General features: G+C 48.8%; 5 protein-coding genes and 1 long non-coding RNA gene across 30 annotated transcripts in view; 4 read left to right on the forward strand and 2 right to left on the reverse strand.

The window, feature by feature from the left end:
• Positions 1-9,517, forward strand: part of Efa6 (Exchange factor for Arf 6) — a 22,257-nt gene extending 12,740 nt beyond the window's left edge. For 3 of the 24 annotated variants that reach the window (XM_086831976.1, XM_086831991.1, XM_086831990.1), the window contains exons 4-15: positions 1-812; positions 866-1,993; positions 2,605-2,868; positions 3,270-4,342; positions 4,410-4,796; positions 4,872-5,038; positions 5,110-5,207; positions 5,273-5,548; positions 5,617-5,754; positions 5,809-6,038; positions 6,283-7,793; positions 8,026-9,517. In XM_086831976.1, the coding sequence (XP_086688102.1) occupies positions 1-812; positions 866-1,993; positions 2,605-2,868; positions 3,270-4,342; positions 4,410-4,796; positions 4,872-5,038; positions 5,110-5,207; positions 5,273-5,548; positions 5,617-5,754; positions 5,809-6,038; positions 6,283-6,403 (4,694 nt within the window). In that variant the 3' untranslated portion in view covers positions 6,404-7,793; positions 8,026-9,517. Of the gene's footprint in view, positions 813-865; positions 1,994-2,604; positions 2,869-3,269; positions 4,343-4,409; positions 4,797-4,871; positions 5,039-5,109; positions 5,208-5,272; positions 5,549-5,616; positions 5,755-5,808; positions 6,253-6,282; positions 7,794-8,025 lie in introns of those variants that run through there. The other 21 variants (XM_020958435.2, XM_086831993.1, XM_086831992.1 and 18 more) reach the window with 19 other exon arrangements.
• Positions 9,336-14,334, reverse strand: LOC110188659 (uncharacterized). The gene is made up of 11 exons (XM_020958443.2): positions 13,907-14,334; positions 13,508-13,840; positions 13,020-13,451; positions 12,589-12,956; positions 12,248-12,530; positions 11,990-12,189; positions 11,735-11,924; positions 11,443-11,673; positions 10,056-10,188; positions 9,821-9,950; positions 9,336-9,758 (listed from the first exon to the last, which is right to left on the reverse strand). The coding sequence occupies exons 1-11, from the start codon at positions 14,065-14,067 to the stop codon at positions 9,535-9,537; spliced, it is 2,685 nt and encodes an 894-aa protein (XP_020814102.2). The 5' UTR covers positions 14,068-14,334; the 3' UTR covers positions 9,336-9,534.
• On the forward strand, positions 10,142-11,435 carry LOC110188660 (uncharacterized). Its single transcript, XM_086831998.1, has 2 exons — positions 10,142-10,848; positions 10,901-11,435. Exons 1-2 carry the CDS (start codon positions 10,253-10,255, stop codon positions 11,388-11,390), a joined length of 1,086 nt encoding a protein of 361 aa, XP_086688124.1. The 5' UTR covers positions 10,142-10,252; the 3' UTR covers positions 11,391-11,435.
• mRRF2 (mitochondrial ribosome recycling factor 2) lies at positions 14,326-17,242 on the forward strand. Of its 2 annotated transcripts, none has more exons than XR_015271459.1 (9): positions 14,326-14,545; positions 14,610-14,772; positions 14,826-15,118; positions 15,175-15,544; positions 15,602-15,824; positions 15,877-16,388; positions 16,455-16,663; positions 16,725-16,874; positions 16,934-17,242. XR_015271459.1 is itself a non-coding variant. In XM_020958454.2 (9 exons), exons 1-9 carry the CDS (start codon positions 14,407-14,409, stop codon positions 17,096-17,098), a joined length of 2,229 nt encoding a protein of 742 aa, XP_020814113.2. In that variant the 5' UTR covers positions 14,331-14,406; the 3' UTR covers positions 17,099-17,242. The 2 variants fall into 2 exon arrangements, 1 of the variants encoding a protein (XP_020814113.2); XM_020958454.2 differs by having other exon boundaries at positions 14,331-14,545; positions 16,450-16,663.
• Positions 16,669-17,272, reverse strand: LOC147643920 (uncharacterized). Its single transcript, XR_015271461.1, has 2 exons — positions 17,140-17,272; positions 16,669-17,089 (listed from the first exon to the last, which is right to left on the reverse strand). It is a non-coding gene; the product is annotated as an uncharacterized LOC147643920 (long non-coding RNA).
• Positions 17,238-18,599, forward strand: part of LOC110188665 (uncharacterized) — a 1,682-nt gene continuing 320 nt past the window's right edge. The window contains exons 1-2 of the mRNA XM_020958458.2: positions 17,238-18,379; positions 18,442-18,597. Coding sequence (XP_020814117.2) covers positions 17,333-18,379; positions 18,442-18,597 — 1,203 coding nt within the window. The 5' untranslated portion in view covers positions 17,238-17,332. The remainder of the gene's footprint in view (positions 18,380-18,441; positions 18,598-18,599) is intronic.

Below are 18,599 nucleotides of genomic sequence, written 5' to 3' on the forward strand. Positions count from 1 at the left end.
ATCCTAAGCTCAAGGCCCGGATCAAAGAGCAGCTAGCCAACACCCAGAGTCCGCATTATGTGGACATTGAGTCGCCCAACATCTACGACTACCACAGCAGCAGCCCTCACTCCTCGCCCAACCATCGTCCCGCCGCTGGTGCCAAGGGAACGGCATCCACGCCCACGTCTACGCAGAGCGGACTGCGCTACAAGTCGCCCACGCACTTGCCCTCGCTGCGCCAGACCTCGTCGCCTTTGTTGGCGAGTGGATCCACCACCACCACGACCACCGCCTCGCACACGCTCACCCACAGCCGCAACTCCTCGGCCAGCTCCACCAAGATCAAGGTGGTGGAGACAAGCATCACCACCTCGACGACCAGCAACATCACGGGTATAGTCGGTCCGACATCGCCCACCGGAGGGGAGGCCACCTCGCCCACCTTCCGCCCCTCACGCATTCCACAGGCGCTCAAGTGCCCAGCTTCCAAGCCCGTGCCCATACTCCATTCGCCCCAGAATAAGCGGCCTCGTCCCTCGCAGATTCCGACGAAGGCAGCAAACGGAAACGGTAACGGCAACGGGATCGGGCATTCCGCCCAGCTGCCGCCGCAGTCGTTGCAGCACTCCAACAGCTACAGTGGCAGTCCGGTTACCCGGCAGCGATTCTCCACGGAAAGGGAGCAGGAACGGGAACCAGAGCCGAACTCGGCGCCACCACAGCCGACGAAGGCGCCACGTTTTGAGGCTTATATGATGACCGGTGATCTGATACTCAACCTGTCCCGGACACCGCAGACTAGCAATCTCCTGCCCGCCCAGGCCAAAAAGGTGAGCAAGATTGACACACTTCATATACCTTTACTCTGACACATTTCTTGCAGGTGGACAGTCTACGGGACTCGCCCAGTCGTCTAGTTAACCCCCGGATCAACGGCGCTCTTGCACCGCGTGCATCCGGCGAATCCTCGCCCACGTCCTCCTCGTCAGTGGACTCGCCCACCAACACCAGCTCGGATTCGGTGAAGCGTGAAGCCAAGATCTTGCGGAAGCAACAGCAGCAGCAGCAACAGCCAGAGCAACAGCAGCAGCAACGGGACAGCATCAACAACAGCTACAACCGCAAGGATTCGCTGACTAACGATACACTGCTGATGTGCGAAGAGCTGGAGCGGGACGAGGAGGCCGAGTACGGCCAGGACGAGGACAACCGGCAGCAGCGGCAGCGCCAACAGCAACAGCAGCGATATCGCCAGCCACAGAATCAGCAACGCTACGAGTACTACCAAAACGAGGACGAGCTAGAGGAGCAGGAAGAGGTGGAGGAGCGCGAGGAAGACCAGACGCACTACGACATCACCAACATCGAAACCTATCAGAGCGGACTGGGGCGCGTTGACGAGGACGACAGTGATCGGCAGTGTCTGGTAGACGACGACGACGATGATGCCTACGATGATGAGGAGAATGATGCCGGCGATGAGGACTACTCGACCAACTCGCTGGGTTCCGGTTCAGCCAAGCAGAGATTACGTGCCCTCAAGCAGCGAACGGCCACCCGACAGCAGCAACGGCACCGAGACGCCGTCGACTGTGCCGTGCGCTCCGGTTCGGGATCATCGTCGACGACGGTTAAGAGTGAGGCAGGTGGCCTGGGCCTGGACGAAACCTCCTTCTCAGTGCCAACCTCCCCCATCTCGTTGTCAACGCCGCTGATCGACAAGGAGACGGCCAACTCGGTGCCCACCAGTCCGGAGCCCAGTTCTCTGGCCGGGCAGGATTCAGGCAGTGGCGCCGGTGCCGGTGCCGGAGCGGTAGTAGTGCGCCGGCACAATGGACATGTGGTGCGGAAATGTGATGCCGCCGGTTTCCGCACCAGCAAATCCGAGGATCATTTGCAGCAGATCCAGCGGGAAGGCATCGCAGCCGTGATACCCATCGACATCGATGAGGATGTGAATAGTTCGCTGAACACGCTGCTGGACACGCGCCAGGACTCGGAGGACTCGCAGGTGAGTCGTCGCTATGGTGCAGCAGTTCTTACTCCGCAGGACAGTCCACCTACGCTGAACGTAGCCGGGATAGAGCTACATAGCTAGAGCCAACGTCGAATTTCCCGGCAGATCTCTCCCACAACACTTGACACCCCCCTCGACTCGTAGTTAATGAGTTTCCCGCTCCCGTTGAGAAGTTTCGCTTATGTAGAGTTTCGGTTTACGTTAACTGTTGGTTTCTGTAGTCTGTTGTCCCCCCGTCCATGTTATGTGTGTGTGCGTGTGTTTTAGCCAATGCATTTGTTATATAAGTCATCTGTATCATCATTACCCCATCCTTCCTAGACCTGGACCTAGACCTATATCTAGATCTAGACTTAGAGCCACCGTTTTTCTTGATCACTTGTTACTTTGAACTTTCCACTTAATTACTTATACTTACTACTAAACTACTCTCTGTCTATCTTACTCTCTGGTTTCGTGTTTCTTTCTTCTTTTCATTTTCTCGTTTCTCCGTTCTACGTTCTCTGTTCTACGTTCTCCGTTCTCCATTCTCTTGTTTCCTACTTTGGCTACTCTTCTCGAATCGATTTGATATGCGCAATTTATTGTCCCCGTGAGCTTTCTAGTCGATGGCCACTGTAATTGTAAACAACTCCTCTTCCTCATCGTCACTGGCCTCCAACAACAACGAGGGTGAGCGGAACAATAACCGCAGCAACATCAACGACAGCGACAGTCGAAGAAACAGCAGCAGCAGCAGCAGCACCAAGGCCGGCGACAACAACAACTGCGGCAACGACAACAGCGAATCCCCGGGAAATTGTGCGACAACCACTGTCCCAAGAACGATGAACTGCAGCAGCAAACTAAACTATATTTTATGCAAAAAGGTTGCCATTCGCATAGTTGGCATGCTGATTAATGTGACTTTTCATTTCGATTGTGTTCCGATTTTTGCTTATTTTGATTTGTGCCTGCGCTTGGAAAGAGTTTTGTATGTAGAAGAGAGCAAAACAAACATCGCCACTCTATAACGCTTGTCACACACACTCGAACAACACCCCAACAGCCTGTATCCAATAATCACAAGGACACAGACACAGACACCTAAAGCTTCCGGCACTCGGAAAATTTGTTAGGACTCCTCCCGCTCTTGGGAGATTGGGCAGTGGCCGGCCAATGGAAATTCGAGATCTGACATAAAATCCATAGAGCATACATATATATATAACAATATCTGATCTACTTGTTATTTCTTTGTTACTAATCCCTGGTTTGTTGCGCATCCTAGGCATCGGATCGTGATCGCATCGTGTGGACCTATAATGCGCCTTTGCAGCCACATCAATTGGCGGCCCTACAGCGACAGCAGCAGGTTCAGGAGCAGGAGTTCCAGCAGCACCAACAGCAGCTCCAGCAGCAACACCAGCAGCATCTCCAGCAGCAGCAGCAACAACTCCAGCAACAGCAACAACAGCAGCAGCAGCAGCAGACATTCTACGGTCAGCAATCGCATTCAAATTCACATTCAAGTTCCATTAGTTCGTCGCCCCAGCATTCGGCTGTGGGTAGTCCGGCATCGCCTACATCGGTGTCCTCTTCGGTGATGTCCTCGTCTGGCTCTAAGGGCGCCCTGGGCCTGGGTAGCAGCAGCAACGGTCCCACATCCGCGCAGCAACAACAGCAGCGGGAACAGGGCGGTCACATCGCGCAGCCGCCCGGCGGGATGCCCGGTCTGCTTAGCTGCCCAGGCGTAAACAACGGTGGCAATGGCGGTGCTGGTGGTGGTGGTTGTTTAACTGGTGGTGGTGGCAACAACGATCAGAGCGTCTCAGAGGCCATTTCGAATATTTCTAGTCCCGACTACCAAGACGACGATAATTTATTGAGTTCTCGCGATATTCTAGGCGGCATGGTACTTAGCGATCCCAGTGACTCGGACTCCACCATTCTCGTTTCGGACGCAGCCGCGCTGCAGCGCCAGCAGCTGAAGCAGCAGCTGCGTGCCCAGCAGCAGCAGCAGCGCGAGAGGGAGCGGGAGAGGGATCGCGACCGGGAACAGTCTGAGCACAAGGTGGTCATCCAAGTGCGTGGCCTGGACAGCAACAGCAGTAGCTGCGGCAACAACGGCCGCTCTGAGGAGGATGTGATCACGTTGACGGACGAACCGCTCGGCACGACGGGCATTGGACTGCGGGACGGATCTCCGCCCGTCTCCGACGATGGTAGTGATGTGGAGTCGCTCCACTCGTATCATTACTCACCCAAGGCCGTCGACATGCCCTCGGCCATTCGTTTGGCCAAAAGACTGCACTCCCTCGACGGTTTCAAGAAGAGCGACGTGTCCCGACACCTCAGCAAAAAGTGAGTATCCCAAAATTAATCTCCGTGATCAGTTTTCCAATTTGGTCTACTTCCTCCATTTCCACAGCAACGACTTTAGCCGGGCGGTGGCCGATGAGTATCTGAAATACTTCACCTTCGAGAAGAAGTCGCTGGACCAAGCGTTGCGCGAGTTCCTGCAACAATTCTCGCTCTCCGGCGAGACACAGGAACGGGAACGGGTGCTGGTGCACTTCTCCAAGCGCTTCCTCGACTGCAATCCGGGCACCTTTAACTCACAGGACGCCGTGCACACGCTCACCTGTGCCATAATGCTGTTAAATACGGACCTGCACGGTGCCAACATCAATCGCAAGATGAGCTGTGCGGAGTTTGTTGACAATCTGGCTGATCTCAACGATGGCGAGAACTTCCCCAAGGATGTGCTCAAGTTTCTATATCAGGCCATCAAGACCAAGCCGCTGGAATGGGCACTGTAAGTCTGAACTATTGAATATGACTCGAAAGTCTCTATTAAGCTAGATATTTTAATAATTATTTATTCTTTTAGGGATGAGGATGCAGCTGAACTGCAGCAACAACAGAGATCCAACAACAGTGCTCTGGGCAATGTGGGACAGAATCCCTTCCTTGATCCGCCCGAACTGGCTACGGCTGTGGAATACAAAAAGGGTTATGTGATGCGTAAATGTTGCTACGACAGCAGCTCCAAGAAGAGTGAGTGCCATTCTACAAAGAAAACCTTGCTAAAGGTTCTCATGCGAATATTCTGTCGTCGTATTTTGCAGCTCCCTTTGGAAAACGCTCCTGGAAGATGTTCTACTGCACGCTGCGTGATCTTGTGTTGTATCTGCACAAAGACGAGCACGGTTTTCGCAAGAGTCAAGTGAGTTCATGGCGAAAACAGGTCAAATCAGATAAGTTAATTTATTTAACATTTCTAATGCACAGATGTCCGACAATCTGCACAATGCAATACGCATACATCACGCACTGGCCACCAAGGCCAACGACTATACCAAGAAGCAACATGTGTTCCGTCTTCAGACGGCCGATCAGGCCGAATATCTGTTCCAGACCAGCGACTCCAAGGAGCTCCAGTCGTGGGTGGAGACCATCAATTACGTGTGCGCGGCAATTTCGGCGCCACCTCTCGAAGGCGGTGTGGGTAGCCAAAAGAGATTCCAGCGTCCTCTTCTGCCCAGCAAACAGTCCAAGCTGATGCTGGTAGGTACTAGGGAGAGATAGTGCTTCTCCAAGATTTTAATCTCATGATGCATTTGTTCATGTTACAGAAGGAGCAGCTAGAGTCGCATGAGCTGCAGTTGGCCCAGCTGGAGCAGGAGCTAAACGAGCACAAGAAGGGTCCGATTCCCAGCAAGGGACTGCCTCTGCAGAATTATAAGGAGAAGGAGAGCTACTTGCAGTACGAGGTAAGGGTGGTACATTTCCGGGGGCTTCCTACTCTAACTTTGTGTATCCTTCAGATTCGTCGTTACCGCACCTACGTGAGCATATTGAGCGCCAAGCTGCTGGCGGACCAACAGCAGCTAGAGCTGCTGGCCCAACAGCCGGCACAGGCGGCGGCGAACGACGAAGAGGCCGACACATTCCCAGTGGGCAACACCACCGCATGCCCGCCTTCCACGCCGCAAAGTATTAGCCTGCAGCAGCCGAAGGAGCAGCAACAGCAGCAGCAGGCACCGCCAACGAACAGGTATAGTCAGCAACAACGCCCTAGCGGCAGCAGCAGCAGCTCCTCGTCCTCCGGCAATGTGCAGCAGGACATTGGCTGACGCGTAATGGGAGTTTTCTCAGCTTGTGTGGTTTAAGCGATCGCTTTCCGATCGGCCCTCTATTCTGTTCGCATCCTTTCCTTTCTTTATCTGTTGCTTGTGTTGCTATTTTGTGTTTTATGTGCTCCCCGAGAGTCCCTTAATCTTGTATTGTTCGTTCCGCAGAGCTCCCCGGATCTCGGGGTCGACCAATATCTGTTGGCATTACCTGCTCCGGGACTCGCTTTGCTGTTGTGTTTTGTTGTGTTGCTGGCATTACTGTACTATTTCCACCATTATGATCTAATTAATGTGTTTCCCCATCTCTGTGTAAATATATATTTCGTGAGTGTTGTTGTTCCTTTCGTTTCATTCCCACAGATGTAAAATATTTATTTTGAATAGTTTTAACTACAATAATTACGTATAACAAACAATAACTGAATCCCAGACTAAGTGTTGCGCGTAGGCAATTAAAACCACGAGGAGAAGAAGACCAGATCAGATCCCTAATGTAATTAGTTCTTGGTTTTATTTCGGAAGCAACCAACCACACCCACACCACATGCTGTGAAAACTCAATGAACAATTCGTAAATGATAATTAGGAACTTAGTTAGAAGCTAACAAAAGCATTCGGTTCAAGATTTGAATAGAACCGTAGAACTATAGACAAACTGTTTTTTGTAGCACTTGTAGCTGACCGAAGTTTTGGCGTTACAATATATACATATATATATATATATATTTATAAATGAAATTGAGCGAAGAAATATGTAGAAAAACACGAAATGTGGTTCATTATCAGTAGCAGTCGTTTAGCGTTTAAACCTAAGCTAAAAGCATTCTAAGTAAAAATACTTACCAGACACATTCTCACCTACCAAATAGCATTAAACAATTTGTACAACTCCGCACACACCCCGCAGAAAATATCATCATCCCACACTCACCTTAACCGATGGTTATGAGCACACAAGAACACACATCACAACAACACCACATGAGACTCATGCTAACCCGGCGACGGACCCTAGGTGGACCCCAAACCAGTTGCTGTTACTCGTTGCCCCCGTTGCATTTCGTTACCCCGTTCAATTGCGTTCAACTCACACCCGTTCAAAAGCAAAATCCAAATGGAAGAATTCTTCAATCTTACAGATGGCTCGATGTCTTCTGCTGCTGCTGCAGCAGCCCCCTCTGGCGGCGCTTGCTCTATTCGAAAAGCCATTAGCCAGCTTAGTCTCATGCCAAGATTTATGCTCCATAGCAACAACAGCATAAGCAACAGTCACAGCACAGCACACGAAGCACGCAGGAGGCTAGCGTCGCTACAAGAGAGGTTCTCCCTGTAAATGCCCCGACCCGACCCGACCGTACCCTGTCTTGAATGTGAGCAGGCTAATGCCAAAATACCCAATGTTTAACTCGTTAACTCTCCAGTGTCCAGCTTGGCTTAGTGCGAATCTATATATACTATATACGAATTTCACCCATCAGTGACTTATGTTTTGTATCAAATCACACATGCTAATCCCGCTTACCTTTACGTTCGTTCTACACTTGCAGAAAAGAGAAGAAAAAGAAATAATTTCGTTTCGTTTCGCTCTTGATTTTGATCATTTCCAACTCGCATACCACCAACCAACACACAAACACACTTCCCACACATCCGCATCCTGCGCATCCTGGCCACCGGTAAGTCCAGATCCACGTAATCCCAATTGCAATTTATCACGGAAGTCGGTATATCGAAAAAGACGGTAATTTAATATAGTATAATTTAGAAATTTGAACTTTGAATATTTTTCGATATTTAAATATTTCGATAAATCAAAATATACGATTTTTTTCGATATATCATGTCGGACTTCCTCCACCATACACATCCCGATCAAGCATGTAACTATCTTTTTTGTCTTCCCTCCAGAGAAGCAGGAGCGGGCAGGCACTGCCACACGAATGAATCTGAATAGAATACTCCGAAATGCCACACGCTGCCTCCTCCGCCGGGAGCTCATCAACACACTCGCATACACTCAGCACCACACACCTCCACCTCTACACACACACACACACACACTCGTACACTGTACGTACACTCAAGCGTTGCGGCTGTGCCGTGTCTGCCATTGAAGTAATTCGGAATCTGTGCACTTCAAATACTTTAACTTTAACTGTAACTGTAACCGTTAAGGAGCGAGTTAAGGATCGATCATTTGAGATAATTAGACTACCAACACGAAGAACACACTCGATAATTAACTATAACCGAGAATTTGAAATGTCTGCGAAGGAGAAACGATTCACCTTTGAAGATCGTTCATCAGAAGATATTTCCCAAATTCAATCTCAAGGACTCAAATTTTGGGTCTCACGATGATATCGGTTTCATCTGTTGTACGCAATATGCTCGATTTGATTCGATTTTTTTAAATCATATTTTCTTCTGCTGAATGGCTGCTGACGAAGAACGAGAATGAAAACTGCTTAGACACACATAGACTTATTATTACGAGAGTTGATAAACAATACTTACATCATTACCTATGCTATCATTATAAATGATAAAAATAAAAATTATAAATTATTGAATATCTCTGCGCAAGGCAGATGGCAGCGAGGAGAAGGAGAAGCATTAGCATAACCCTGAGCAATTATTACCATACCACTTGATAAGCTTTGCGTACGACTTGTTTATTGGCATTTTGCTACACATTATCACATTACATTACACACTTACTCCAATATTATGTACGGTCAAATATATTTATTTACACAAACAATTATCGGTTGATTACGCGACATGTCCATGTAGCTAGAATATGAAATTGATATCGTGAACGGCCTGAAGAGAAGCAGGAGGAGGAACAATAAGTTTAAATACACCATATACATATATATTTTTGAATATATTATAATATATTGTATTGTGTAATTATGTAAATGCAGATAATATAACATTGTTTATAATTATTTTTAACAACTCTACTAAAACGGCAATAAATTCGAAACAAAAACGTAAACAAACCAACTAAAGCGAAGTTAAGAAAACGCTTCGAAAGCAAACCAAGCGCCTAAATGAATGCATATTGTATATTTATTTGGTAAAACCGTTTTAAGCTGGCTTTCAAGGGCAACACACTTAGTTTTAAAGCAATAAATCACCCTTTGGCAATTCATTTAAGAGAACTTGAACCCATTTGTAGAGCGATGTGGAGGAGATTGTAGAGATGGTGATTTTTATGTGAACATTTATTACTAACAGATAAGCTTTGAGTACAGTTAGGAAAGCCGTTATACTATGTATGCATATACACATATACATATATATATGATCAATATATAGTATATATATGAATGCTCCTGTGAGCAACCCAACAATTACGATATGACTCATTAAATACTTCCAAAAGCATTAAGTCCCAGTCGTTTGTTTTTACTGCTCCACCTTGAAGGTGAACGACGTGTCCGTCTCCTCCAGCATATTCTCCAGCCGCAGGCCCAACTGGCGTCGCTGCAAATCCACCTTTACCACCGATGCCACAATGCGATCACCGATGCTTAGCTCGCTGTTGTTCATATGGCTCTTATGTATCAGCCCATCGCGCTCCACACCGACATCCACAAAGGCGCCAAACTGGGTTACGTTAGTCACCGCTCCTAAACAGGCAGACAGATTGGTTAAGTTGCGTGCTTAAAGGTAATTAAAGATCACTACCCACCGGTCACCACATCGCCTATACTGAGCTCATCCAGCCGTGTAAGGCCCTGCTTGAAGAGCGGTCGCTTGTCCAGATCGGCACGATAATCTTGCAGCAATTCGCGCTGCAGAGCAATCAGCACGAATTCCAACTGAAAAAAAAAATGTTAATCGATGCGTCCGAGAATATTTTAAGATATGGAGACAGTAGTATTGCATACTATCACTTCACTACCCCTGTCTATGATTTCACTTACCCTTTCCATGGGCAACTTGTGTTTCTTGGCCATACTATCTAGTTTTGGCTGCGATGCGGCAAACTCCTTGATACGTGCTATAAAGTTAGCCTTGCCTATATCCTTCAGTTTCATGTCACATTCCGCCACAATACTGAAAATATAAATTTGGTTTAGATCTTAGAATTTTCGCTTATTTGAAATTTCCCATTTTTGCTATGTCGAAGCTCGCCGCGCTGCAGCGCCAATATGATGAGCGCTGGCACTATCCACCGCCAATGCCGACGGGCAAGGTTACCAATATCCTCTGCGGTGCTGAGCCCTTCTTCTGCGGCGATAAAACCATTTACGGCCACAACGAGAGACCCGTATACAAGGCATGTTGGGACCATCCCATTGCCATGCCCCTTGAAACACGGCTTGGCGTCTGCTGGGAGTATCCGCCGGAGCGATACAAGCGTCGTCCTCTACCGCCGCCCTGTCGTGGCTCGACTATTCCTTTGCATTTACTAGAGCCCACATTCGAGCACTGCAAGAGTCCCTACACCCGTGGTGACTTCCAGCTGGAGCAGTGCGTTCACCAGCAGATCCTCGTCCTTGACCGCAAATTGGCCAATTTGACGCGAGTTCTGGCGAAGGCGAAGCCTCTGCAGATCCAGAAAGTGAAGGAGATGCGGTATCACGGTGTGCGCTATCGCCTCCTTGTCGGCAGTACCGGCTGCACAAAGTTGTACCCCGAGTATCTTAGCCGGATGACCGAAGAGCGGGCCCTCTGCGAGTTTCAACGGGCCTACAACGCCGTTAATGAGTCTAAGTAACAAAATGGCAGAAATGTCATTGTAATCGCTAACTTTTGCACCCTTTAGCACAAAACTGATGACAGCCTTCCTGTACATGCGCGAATCTATGCCGGAGCTGGAGACGCGGCTGGCCAGACTAGACAGGTCCCTGAAAAGCCCCTTTCTACTGGAACTTGACCAAGTGTTGCAGGCCATTGAAGACCTGAACACCTACTTTTTTGGTGTGATTGTCAAGATGAAGTCCTGGGCGGAACTTATGGATCCCATGAAGGAGCACTCCGTCGAAGACTACTTGGCGCTGTTGACCAAGGAGAGCAACTTCAAGGAATTTATGAGCTTCGGCATGGAGAACTGCACTTGCAAACGGTGCGATAAGAAAGATCCCTTAAAGCCTTATCTGCCATGCTGGTGTCAACGCTCCAACCCCTGCGATGTTCATACTAATTCAAAGTTTGCCCAGATTGCGTTGGACGAATGTGATTTTGCGAAAGAGTCGAGCGACACCTCGATGCTGGAGAAGGCGGTCGAGGAGCAGAGACAGAAGCAAAGGCAGTAAATCGCCCCTCTCCTTGTTAAGCAACAAAGTTAATTATTAATTGGACACCTACCTGTCCGCCACTTTGTAGCTTTCGGGATGAACCCAGGTGCAGTCCAAGGGGTTTTGCAGTTGACCACCAACGCTTAGGGGCTCGATGCGCACAAAGCCAGCGCACTGTACAAATGATTTTTCGCCTATAGTTCTCACTGATAGCAGGTCCTTCCGAGTCTTGAAAGGTCCCTTCAGCGATCGATGCTCTATGATCTTTTCCGCCTTTTTCTCTGATAGTCCAGCAATGTGCCTGTGTGACGGCGGGATAAATAATTAATTTTTGCCACGACTCTTTGCTAACTAAGACGTACTTGAGTACACTCAAACTGGCGGTGTTGAGGTCCACGCCCACATAGCTGACACATTCGGAGACGACGTCCTTTAATGATTCCGTCAGGGTCTTCTCAGAGACATCGTGCTGATACATGCCGACGCCCAGATGACGCGGCTCTATCTTTACATACTCACTCAGCGGATCATTCAGGCGACGAGCTATGGAAACTATAAGAAGATCGGTTAGGAGACCAGGGTGGGAAATGTTTAGGTGACTTGGCAAATTTTCAAACCTGCACTTCGTTCGTTCGTGTCCATATTGGGAAATTCCTTAGTGGCTACATCACTGCAGGAGTAAACAGAAGCACCGTTCTCGTTAACGATGCTGTAGCGGATGCTTCTACTATCTAGAATTCCAGCATGGAACATATCGGTTAGCCAGTGCTCGGTTTCGCGACAGGCAGTTCCATTTCCCAAAGCAATGATCTGGCAGCTGCAAAGGTAAAGTTTACACTTATAACAACCCAGTGAATCAAACTTGCTGGGCTTACTTGTGCTCAGAGAGAAATTGAATCAGCTTTTGCTCTGCGGCGCTTTTGTTGGCCCTGGCACCGTGTGGATAGATAAGACCCGTGTCCAGCACATCTGCAGTCTCGGATATCACGGCCAGCTTACAGCCATTGGTGTAACCCGGGTCAATACCCAAAATGCGTTCGCCCTTCAAGGGTGACATCAATAGCAGCTGCTTCAGGTTCTTGGCGAAAACATCGATGGCTGCTTTCTGAGCTTTCTCCTTAAGATCAGCTCGAATCTGCCGGCACATTAGAGGCTGCACTGTAATTGAATTGGGTTACTAACACTATATTTATTGAGTACTCAAAACTCTTCTTACACTTCTTTGAATAGCACTCCTCCAGGGATTTCGTGAAGATCTCTCTCCGAAGCGGATACTGCAGACCTTCTGACATGTACTGATCCGTTATGAAGCGCATCAGATCCCGTTTAAGATAGTCGCTCGTCTCGATTTTTACCGAGAGGAACTTGTGCTTCTCGCCACGATTGATGGCCAGCATCTGATACGGCTTTATGGTCTTGATGTCACCCTGAAAGTTGAAGTAGTTCTCAAATTTGGAGCTGTCCAACTTTTTATCCACAATGCCGCTGGATCCTTTGCTGCTGCTAGTTTTGCTTGAACTAGCTTTGGACGATGTCGACTCCTTTGTCTTGCTGCACTTCAGGAACACGCGATGGACACTTTGTCTGAAATTGCAGAACCGTATTACTTATAAATATATCAACATTATATCTAAACAAAAGGCTTACAATCTTCGGATCTCCTCCAAAACATTGGTGTTTTTGCTAATGTTGTGCATTATAATGTTGCAAATTCCACTGATTACGAGGGCTTCCGTTGCCAAGCCCTCGTTCGCTGTGTCCACAATCGATTTTATATCTACTTTGGGTGCAGTGCCGTAGAGCAGACGGTCGGCGTACTCCTCCAGGCCCAGGGCTTTGGCCCTCTCTGCCAGGGTGCCCTTGCTGGCCGGCTTGTAGGGAGCGTAAAGGAACTCCAGTTCCTCGTTCGTCTTTGCACACATCAGCTCGTCCCGAATGTCCGCATTGAGTACTTTTTCGCGTTCCAACTGACTGACAATGTTTTCGGCCTTCTTTCGCAGGTCAACGATATCCGTGTAGGTGTTCCGGATATCGCGTAGCCGATCCGGGGCTATGTGGTCTACCAGGTCTCGACGGTAGCTACGAATATACATTAATTGGTATCTATTGATTCTAGGAATGAATACCACAGCTACCGGCATATGAAGGGAATGGTGTTTTCGTTCTCAAACAACTGCACAATATTCCTGGCTGCTTGCGGTTGGATATTCTCCGTCTCGGCCAACAGTTCGTGTATGTTCCATACCTTGCGGCGCTCCCAGAATGAACTGCGGCCTGATGTCGACGGCCTGACAGCAGCTCCATCTGGCTGTGTTACTGGAGGCGGAGGTGCCTCTTCTTGCGGCTCTGCGTTGGCCTCGTTGGGGCAGGCGTTCTCGTCCTCTTTCCCCTTTTTGGCGCGCTTTTTCTTGGGAGCTGGTTCTTCGCCGGCTGCATTCTTAGAAGTGGGCCAACGCTTGCGAGTTGAACTGTATGAGTTTAGGATTAGTCTTACTCTAAGCCAGTTCATAGCTTGAGGGTATTATCCCACTTACCTGCCGGCCAAGCGATCAGCAGCGCGATCTACCCTGCGGTTATTCGCTTCTCGTGGCCTGTACTCATCGTCCTCCTGGGACTCAACATCTGCCTCCGAGTCGGAAAGCTCAACCACCAACTTTTGTCTACTAGCAGCGGCTCGTCGCGGGCGTGTGGACATTTTTAATTAGTCAACAAACCCGTAGGATGAAGATTCAGACCAGGAGAATCCACTTAAAAGTTGGTCTACGCTTATTTTCTTACTTTTTCGAAAACAATCTTAAGGGAAAGTTAATCTTGACGGATTATTCAGTTATCACAACCATACACTTTATGCTTAAATTAAATAAAACTGGTAAAGAGGGAAATAAATATTTAGCAACTCCGAAATTCAAGCCGCAAATTCTTCAATAATTCGATTGCGACCAGCTGCTTAGCGGCATTTATCGATAGCTGTTGCTGCCAAGCAGCTGATTTTTGCTCTGTTTTGGAACTGTTTTGTTTGTTAGTTAATTTATCAATGAAAATGCTCAAATATGCCTGGCAAAATGGCTTGCAACAGCGCAACAGGTGGCTCAGGCAGCTCTCCGCTTATATCCCGCAGCGAAGCTACAATAGCAAAATCAGAAACATTGGTATTTTGGCGCACATCGATGCAGGTGAGTTACCTGCCTTTAAATGATATTTCCTAGTAAAGTTATCTGGCAAATAAACACGTTTCAGGCAAAACGACGACCACAGAGCGCATGCTGTTCTATGCGGGCAAGACGCGGGCCTTGGGGGAAGTGCATCGCGGTAATACGGTGACCGATTACCTAACCCAGGAGCGGGAGCGGGGCATAACGATATGCAGCTCAGCAGTTACATTTCCTTGGAACGGCCACCGGTAAGGACCCGCGTATTTATCGCTCCCAGCTTTCTCACTAATACTCCATTTAGCATTAATCTGCTGGACACACCTGGACACATTGACTTCACCATGGAGGTGGAGCAATCTCTGTACGCCGTGGACGGTGTGGTCGTGGTCTTGGATGGAACGGCTGGTGTGGAGGCCCAGACAGTCACCGTTTGGACGCAGGCGGACAAGCACAAGCTCCCTCGTCTTGTATTCGTCAACAAGATGGATCGTCCTGATGCAGACTTTGATAAATGTGTTCACGATCTGAAAGCAAAGCTGGAAACGCAGCCAGTATGCTTACAGTATCCTGTGAAAAGCGAGGATGGAGTATTGGGTAGGAACTTGCCATAAACAGTAACAATATTTATATCGAACTGGATTTCCCTGCAGCCATTAATGATGTCATTACACTGGAGCAATTGAGCTGGCAGCAAAAGGATTTGGGCCGCAGCTACAATAGAATCAAACTGGAGCCTTCGGATGAACTTCGCGAGCTGCAGGACAGGCGTAACGAACTGATTGATACGCTGTCGGGATTAGACGATGAACTAGCTGACGTAGTTATCAGCACGGAAAGCTTTGCCAGTGTTGATGGCGCTCTAATTGATAGGGCTCTTCGACGGGCAACATGTCAGCAGAAAGTGGTTCCCGTTCTCCTAGGCTCGGCGTACAAAAACGTTGGCATTCAGCGGCTGATGGATGCAGTGAATGACTATTTGCCGGCGCCGGAAGAACGCAATCAGATCTACGATTGCTTCGGGTAATACTTAGTGTCATTGGATAATTCCTTAACACTTAGCATGCCTCCACATTGCAGATCTGAGGTGGCTGCCAAAGTATTTAAAATTGTGCATGATAAGCAGCGAGGACCTTTGACGCTGGTGAGGATTCTACGTGGGGAGATAAAGCGTGGCATGCGCCTTGTATCTGCTCGTGGCCAGGCGGAGGTGGTGTCTAAACTGTATGAGCCTTTAGCAGACGAATATCGAGAGGTCAGTTCCTTGCAGGCCGGAGATGTGGTCATATGTGCGGGCCTAAAGGTAAGGAGTACTCAATACACTGACTCAATAGTTAATATTATCCCCTACATAGTCAACAGTGACTGGTGACCTGTTGACCTCGAGTCAGTCTTCTCTTAAAAATGCTCAGAAACGCTTGAAGCAAAGTCTAGGCACATCTTCGAGCAAGAACGAGGAAGATGAAGACTCCGACGAATCAGACGAGCTTTTCGCTTTGGATCCGCCTATACCAGATGCTGTGTATTTCTGCTCCATCGAACCACCCAGCATATCCTCACAAACGGCCATGGAGCAGGCTCTACGACAGTTGCAACGCGAGGATCCCAGTCTGCGGGTTAGCTACGATACGGTGACTGGACAAACGGTGCTCGGCGGAATGGGCGAGCTCCATATGGACATCATCAAGTCGCGCATCCTGAGTGAGTACAAAATCGACGTCGAACTGGGACCACTGCAGATCGCCTATAAAGAGACCATTGACTCGCCCGCAATAACGACGTTGAGCGTGGAGAAGGAAATCGCTGGCAGCAAGCAAAATGTCAGCATTACAATGGAGCTAGTGAGGGACCAAAGCGACTTGTTCAGGTGATTTAAATTCAAGCTCCTCTAGAACTCGAATCTGACTATTTCTGATCTTTCAAAAAAGCTTAGATAAGTCTCCAGAAAATCTGCCGAACCTCAACACATTGCGTCCACGCATTCTTCAGGTCTTGAAGAAGGGTTCCATCAGTGCCTTGGAGCGTGGACCTCGCGTGGGTGGACAGGTGGTGGAGACGCAGATTCGTCTGCATAATGCCACTATTGGCCGGGGTACCGCCGACTCCTTCGTCATGGCCACGGCGGCGCAGTGCGTCCAAAAGGTAAATAGAATATTATTAAATGACGTTTATTGGTGTCTTCATAATACTTTATAATTGACAGTTGCTCAGCACGAGTGGAACGCGTCTGTTAGAGCCTATTATGGCCCTGCAAATTGTGGCGCCCAGTGAACGTATCTCTGGGATTATGGCTGACCTCTCCAGACGGCGAGCCCTGATCAATGATGTCCTTCCGAAAGGTGACCGGAACAAAGTGAGTTTCGAAATTGTTCAAGACCCTATTAGACTTTCTTAGGGCTTATCCCTTCCCAGATGATTCTGGTAAATGCGCCACTAGCTGAGCTATCCGGTTACTCCAGTGCTCTGCGCACTATTAGCTCGGGCACGGCCAGCATGACCATGCAACCGTGCGGCTTCTCCTCCATGAACTCTGTGGACGAAACCCTGGCGGAGCGGCGTGCCCAAGGTCTGGAATAAAGGAATGAATATTGTTAACTAGTTGTAAAATCGACACAAACCAGCAGGCGGGGTGTCAGATGCTTTCACTTAGCTGGGTCCGATCTGTTTGTGTGTGTGATCGTCATCCTTTTAGCAATATAGATATTTTGAGGACTCAATCCATGTCGGACGTGTTTTATTTCAAATTTAAATTGGATTGGAGCCATCACAAAAATTAGATTTCTTTCTGGTTAAACCCTACATTGCCCAGCCATGGCGTTCTCCACACAGAGGGAGTTCTTTCACGTGCCGTTTAAAAACGAGACCTACGAGTTCGAGTGCGTCGATGCGTGCGTTAAACTGAAGACCTATCCGTCCACGGTGGACGACAGGTCATGGTCAGCCAACGAGGACAGAAAGTCACAGTTCGTTGCCGATCTGGTAGCCTGCAACACCCCTGTAAAGTCGTCAGGTGACGGACAGAGTGGTTCACCAAAATCAAGGGATGGTGATGGAAGTCCAGAGGATGTATACGGTAGTAATCTTGTGGTGGGCGACAGCCTGATCAATGCGGCCGACGACACAATTGGACGAATGCAGGACCTAATGATCAAGAACAATATGCTACAGAAGAAGCTGGCCGATTCCAATGATAAACTGAAGACGGCCAAGGAGGAACGGGATGATATAAAACGTATAATGGACCAGCGATACGATCCCCAAAAGAGCAAGGAACTAAAAAAGAAGATCCAAGAGCTAGCTGATGCTGGCAAGATCACTCCGCAGGACGAGAAGGAACTTGCCGACTTACAGAAGGCCATCGACGACATGAACAAGGCCCACGACATCCTCGAGGCGGAGAACGGCAACCTTAAGCGGCTAATCGAAAAGCAGTCGAAGAGGTGCCGGCTGGACGACGTCAAAATCGACCCGGAGAAAAGCAACGACATTCCCTATCTGCAAAAAAAGATCGATGATCTGGGAAAAGAGGTGACGCTGCTGCGTCAGGCGGAGGATGAGAAAATGAAGGGTGGCGGAAAGGGAGGATACTCCCCGGAGAAGGATCCAGGCAACATCCAGAAGATCCTTGCGGAGCGCGATGCCCTGAGAAAGAAATGCAAGGATCTAGCAGAGCTCAATGATAAGGTCAACCAGCTGGAGCAAAATGCCAACGAGGCGGCTCGCCACTCGTGCGACCTCGAAAACAACCTCCACGAGCAGAACCAGTGCATAGATAATATGCAACGCGAAATGCAGGACATGCAGAATTACTACGAGAATGAGGTGGAGAAGGCGAAAGGAAACGAGGAGATACTCAAAGTAAGTCATCGAATTCTGAATTCAATAAAATCCTATGGATGGATTCTCTCTTCTCTTCTCAGTGCCGATGCCAAAAAATGCAGCAGGAGGTGTCAGCCGCCAAGAGCGCCGCCCAGCGGGCCAAGTCGCAGCAGATGGAGATCGACGTTTTGCGCAACGAGCTCCGGAAGCGAGACATTGCCATCAACGCCTACGACTGTCAGTACAAGCAGCTTATGGT

This window comes from Drosophila serrata, unplaced genomic scaffold (assembly GCF_035046125.1).
Source record: "Drosophila serrata isolate PLE 108 unplaced genomic scaffold, ASM3504612v1 contig_241, whole genome shotgun sequence".
In the NCBI taxonomy this organism is placed as follows: Eukaryota; Metazoa; Arthropoda; class Insecta; order Diptera; family Drosophilidae; genus Drosophila; species Drosophila serrata.

Bases quoted from the DNA above. Each gene is read 5' to 3' on its own strand.
- LOC110188660 (XM_086831998.1), top strand. From the start codon at position 10,253: ATGTCGAAGCTCGCCGCGCTGCAGCGCCAATATGATGAGCGCTGGCAC. The intron at 10,849-10,900 runs GTAACAAAATGG...TGCACCCTTTAG, and splicing joins AACGCCGTTAATGAGTCTAA to CACAAAACTGATGACAGCCT.
- LOC110188659 (XM_020958443.2), bottom strand. From the start codon at position 14,067: ATGTCCACACGCCCGCGACGAGCCGCTGCTAGTAGACAAAAGTTGGTG. The intron at 12,957-13,019 runs GTAAGCCTTTTG...CTGCAATTTCAG, and splicing joins TTGGAGGAGATCCGAAGATT to ACAAAGTGTCCATCGCGTGT. The intron at 10,189-11,442 runs GTAGGTGTCCAA...TTATATTTTCAG, and splicing joins AGCTACAAAGTGGCGGACAG to TATTGTGGCGGAATGTGACA.
- mRRF2 (XM_020958454.2), top strand. From the start codon at position 14,407: ATGAAAATGCTCAAATATGCCTGGCAAAATGGCTTGCAACAGCGCAAC. The intron at 16,389-16,449 runs GTGATTTAAATT...CTTTCAAAAAAG, and splicing joins GACCAAAGCGACTTGTTCAG to CTTAGATAAGTCTCCAGAAA. The intron at 16,875-16,933 runs GTGAGTTTCGAA...ATCCCTTCCCAG, and splicing joins CGAAAGGTGACCGGAACAAA to ATGATTCTGGTAAATGCGCC.